Raw genomic sequence first — 4,557 nt, 5'->3', positions numbered from 1 at the left:
GACACATGGGAAACTTAGACTAATGGACCACATGAATCCTTGTCTTCGTGACTCTGGGACCAGACTAGATGGTGCCACGCTGCCACTGCTGGCCACTCTGACAGGGATCCCAATAGGAGGGCCTAGATAGAATGGGGGAAAACAAACATGGAATAAACCTCAACATCCCAACCGATCAAGCTTACTGGTCCAATGGTGACTGGTGGAACCCTGACACCCTTCAGGCCTGGGACTGTACTGGCCACCGCACCCCGGCCCCCTTGCTCAATTTTCAGCCAAACAGCAGACTAACAAATAGCTCCTCGAAGGTGAGCAAGAACCCCAGGGAGGTACGGTGCTCATTAGAGCACCAACCATGGGAGATAAGCAATGCAGCATTTCCCTAGGGATGGAGCTCAGGCAGAGTGGGAGAGAGAAAAGCAGGAATGGAGTTGGTAAATACAGGGAGCACATGGGCAGAGTGCTATGAAGCCCTGGGGACTGCCGTTAACTTCCGAAATCAAGATGTGTGTGAATCGTCCAGTGGAAAACCCATTTGTTCTGTCAACTTTTACCCAGTTCACAACACAGAGTTCGAATATAGAAATGAAGTCTGCATGCTGTTTTCAAAAGGAAGAAAAGGGCCGGGCCTGTAGGAGGCTCGGGCAGGAATCCAGGCTGGGGGATGAACCTGAGCCAGGGCTGAGCAGAGGGAGGGAGAAGGCGAGGCAAGGTGGAAGGACACTGATGAGGTAAAATCAACACTACGTGGGGTCCTTTGGTATTTTCCCAACCCAGAAATCCAGGGTGGGCACACATGTGAATTTGTCCCCGCAGCCTGCACAGAGAATCCGCTGGGAAGGAGAGGGAAACAGGACGTTCTGATCCAATGACTCACCAGGCCCTAGCCTTTTAGGCCTGTTCCCTGCTCCTCAGCCTGGCTGGCCCCTGTCTCCCTCTCCACCACCCACCCCAGCTCATGGGTGCAGGCTGAAGCCTTCAAAACAAGCCTTCCTGCCTTGCTGTGGGATTCCACCTGCCATTCAGGGGGCATCTGGGCACCCCGTCTCTGGGCTTCGGAGGGAAGGAAACAGACGCAGAGGGGGCAAGTGCTCTCTGGAAGCTCACCCAGGGAGCTTCACAGGGTGCTCCCCCCCACTGCAGTATCCGTTGACCCCTAAACAAGGTCAGCATGGGCTTGCCTGCACTTACTTTCTCATCTGTCCTGCTCAATTTCACATGCTGCCACCACATTGACCAGTTTGCCTCTAGGGATGATGGGCATCCTCCCTCTCCTGGCCCCACAAGCAAAGCCTCAAACCAAATGGTCAGCCCCAGGCAGGACCAGAGCAAGATAAGCATGGGTTTACTTGTGCTTACTCACTAATCTGTAGAGAACCCTGGAAATCACTACAGCTTAGTAAGTAAGCACAGAGAGGCCAGTGCTGTCCTCGCTGTACTGGCGTATCCGCCCCTGCCTTAAAGGACTCCCTCTCCTTGTCATCCCCACTGTCATTCGCTGGCACCAGCAGCCCCTGAAAAATGAAGGCATGGGAGAGAAACCTTGACCCAGTTAACAAGGAAACACTGAATTCAAGATAGCCTAAGGGGTGGGGCAGGTCCCAGAGCCCAGCTGGTCCTGGACATGGGCTAGAAAGAGCACGAGGGTAGAACCCGGGGCAGCCTGTACCCTCCTCTCTATATGCTCCTGGGGTTCAGGGTTGCGAGGGAACCCTGCAGCCTCCCAAGCTCTGTGTCTGCTCCATGGGTCCTGTTCTCGTCAGAAGGAGGCCCCAGGGCAGTGCAGACACAGGCTTGCCGGCCTCCCAAGTTTCAGCCCACTCCTGTTACAATCAAGAGTCTCTTCACAAAGGCTTCTTTGTGAGTTTTATTTGCCCCCTCCCCGCTCCCCCTACCGGCCAGAGGCCTATCTCAGGAGACAGTCCAAAGACAAGCAGTTTGCAGAGAGGTGTCCACCCACGTCTGTCTGCCCACACGGGCTCCCCGGACCGGTTCTACCTTGGTAACCTGATGACTTCTGGCGTCCATCCCCACAGGACCATCTCTGCCCTCACCACCACCAGGTCCGAAGCATCCTCTGGGCTCCCTCGTCCTCCGCTTCCATAGGACGTTTGCCCCTGAAGGCTGAGCAGGAGTCAGCTCCCGAGGGCACCTTCCCCACAGGGAGTGGTTCTTCTGCACTGAGAGTCCGGGTCTGCTTGTTCTGGTGACTGCAGGGCAGGCAGCCTCGCCCGAGTAGGCATCAGCGGCGACCCCGGTGAGGATGGTGGTGATGGTGGAGGTGGTGTGGAGAGTGGTGCAGGTGATGGTGGTGGAGGCCGGCATGGGGCATGTGAGACGCATGGCCAGGATGATGGAGATGGTGCAGGCGTCCCATGGGGCCCCGGCCCCGACCCCGACCCCGGAAGAGCCAGGGCCCGGCCCACAGGACTCGGTTTCCCCCTGCGGCTGGACGGTTCCTCTCCACATCACGCTCCTGCTGACCATGGTCCAGGCAGGTGACCAGCAGCAGCAGCAGCAGCAGCAGGGCCACAGCAGCAGCTACAATCAAACCCACGAGGGTCTTGCTCCCCAAGAGGCCCAGCAGCGCCTGGATGCTGGACATTCCGCCTCCACTCTGTGCCTCTTTTTGCTGCTGCTTCCCCACCGGCAGCCTCCTGCTCAGTTCCGTCCAGCCACTGACCGCTGGCTGCCTCAGCTCCCGCAGGCTGGAGTGCAGCCGGGGAATGTAGGCGCAGCCTGTTTGGGCTGGAGCTGCTGGCCAAAGGGCGAGGCCAGGCAGTGTTAACTCTGGGGAGGCCGGCAGGGAGGCGGGGCAGAGTCCATATTGAGGGCAGCACTGCCAGGCTGGGCTTGTTAGGAGAAGAACTCTGGACCTGGAAGTTTGAGGTCTGAGCCCCTCCAGGCCCTGCTGCCTGCCTACGGGACCAGCCAGTCCAGACAATGGCTTCCTTCCTCTGTCGAGAGAGGGCAGCCAGCACTGCAAAACACAGACCTGATATCACAGAACCACAGCGCTGTGCACCAGTTATTTAATCTCTCTGTGCCTAATTTCCTCAGCTGTGAAGTGGCTAATTGTATACCTCACAAAGTTTGGTGAGGATTAAGCCAGTAGATAGACATAGAGCACTATAACCAGCTCCCGGCAGATGTCTGCCATTGCTAACGTGCAATGTTGTTTGGCTTCCACACTGAGGGCACCTGTCTTCTGAGCGCCTGTGGTTCCGCATTATCTCCAGCCCACAAAAGCCCCCAGGACTGAGTCAGGTTCTGACCAATGAAACGTCCTGCCCTTCAGGAAGATGGTCTCCATCCAGGAAGGCTACATAGCTGTCTCTCAGACCTGGGACCTGCAAGTTCAGGGAGGCATGTGGGAGCCCCAAGATGTGGAGGGAGACAGCCAGAGGCCATGAGTGGAACCCAGTTAGCTCAGAAGCCAGGCCCCAGTCCCAGCCTCCTGGCACCCAGTTCAACAGTCTCAATGGTCTCAAACAGCCAGAGGTCTATCTAAGCTGTGGCAGGTATGACCCACACCCTGGGTGCACCACTGAGCAATTTCTCTCAACCTAATGAGGGCCAAAGCCCTTACCCAGGCACTGAGGCATAGTGATGGGGGACGGGTACGGGTACAAGTTGCCAGGGGACAACAGACTGCAGAACGACATTCCAAAGCATCACCAAGAACAGGAGAGGTGCCTGGCTGAGGCACCAGACAAGAGGGGGAAGGCGTTTTTGCTGACCTTGTTGTTATCAACGTTTATTTCTCTTAAAATTAGGGGAAGGCGGGGACGTGGGGTGAGCATGCATCTGAGAGATTGTCTGGTGGTGTTCGAATTGGATGAGGGAGTGAGACTGCCCTGGGGTGTGGGCAAGCCCCTGCAGGGTTGCCAGCTCAGTGTTGTCATGGGCACCTCTGTAAACAGCAGCTCCTTGCCCCCCTGTCTCTGCACAGCAGCGGTGATCTGTCATCCCCGCCTGGTGGAGAGATTCCAGACAGCCACCGGGCACAGCCCGTGAGCGGTCATGACTCTCCGTCCTCTCCCTGGTCCCGAGAAAGCCTCCTTGAAGCATCGCAGGCAAGCCCCTGTCCATCCCGGCTCACGTACGCATGAGGGACGCCCACTGTCCCCCACAGGCAGCCCTTTCTGCTTCGAATGGTTGGGCAGCTCCCAGATGACCTCCTTCTCAAAGCCAGCAGCTCAGTGTCAGGATCCCTACAACCTTGGATTCCTGGTCACTCCTGGCTGAGTTGTAGCTCCTCCCTCCGAGCTCCTCTGTAGGGGTGTGGTCACCTCTGGGCCTCCTGCAGGGATGTGTGTGGGATCAGTACCAAGTCTCCTGCTGGTCCCTGGACCACACCAGTTTGCCCCTCTGTCAAGTCCCAGTAGAAGAGGAGATCCCCCCTACCCCCACAGGAGCCCTTCTTTGATGGTGTAAGGCACTCACGTGGAGCTTTATCAACATTGCCTTCAGCAACCACTGAAAATGTGACCCTCTAGGACAGTGGTTCTCAACCTTCCTAAAGCCACAACCCTTTAACACAGTTCCTCATGTTGT

General features: G+C 57.0%; 1 protein-coding gene across 1 annotated transcript; it reads right to left on the bottom strand.

Annotated features, from left to right (window-relative positions):
* Positions 1–1,854: 1,854 nt before the first annotated feature.
* On the bottom strand, positions 1,855–2,712 carry HRCT1 (histidine rich carboxyl terminus 1). The gene has a single exon (XM_013007176.2). It carries the CDS (start codon positions 2,603–2,605, stop codon positions 2,243–2,245), a length of 363 nt encoding a protein of 120 aa, XP_012862630.1. The 5' UTR covers positions 2,606–2,712; the 3' UTR covers positions 1,855–2,242.
* Positions 2,713–4,557: the final 1,845 nt, after the last annotated feature.

The sequence above is a fragment of the Echinops telfairi genome, unplaced genomic scaffold (genome assembly GCF_000313985.2).
Source record: "Echinops telfairi isolate 266 unplaced genomic scaffold, ASM31398v2 ScPeMD7_25;HRSCAF=90, whole genome shotgun sequence".
NCBI lineage: Eukaryota > Metazoa > Chordata > Mammalia > Afrosoricida > Tenrecidae > Echinops > Echinops telfairi.
This window is presented reverse-complemented; position numbering and strand designations above follow the sequence as displayed.

Bases quoted from the DNA above. Each gene is read 5' to 3' on its own strand.
- HRCT1 (XM_013007176.2), bottom strand. From the start codon at position 2,605: ATGTCCAGCATCCAGGCGCTGCTGGGCCTCTTGGGGAGCAAGACCCTC.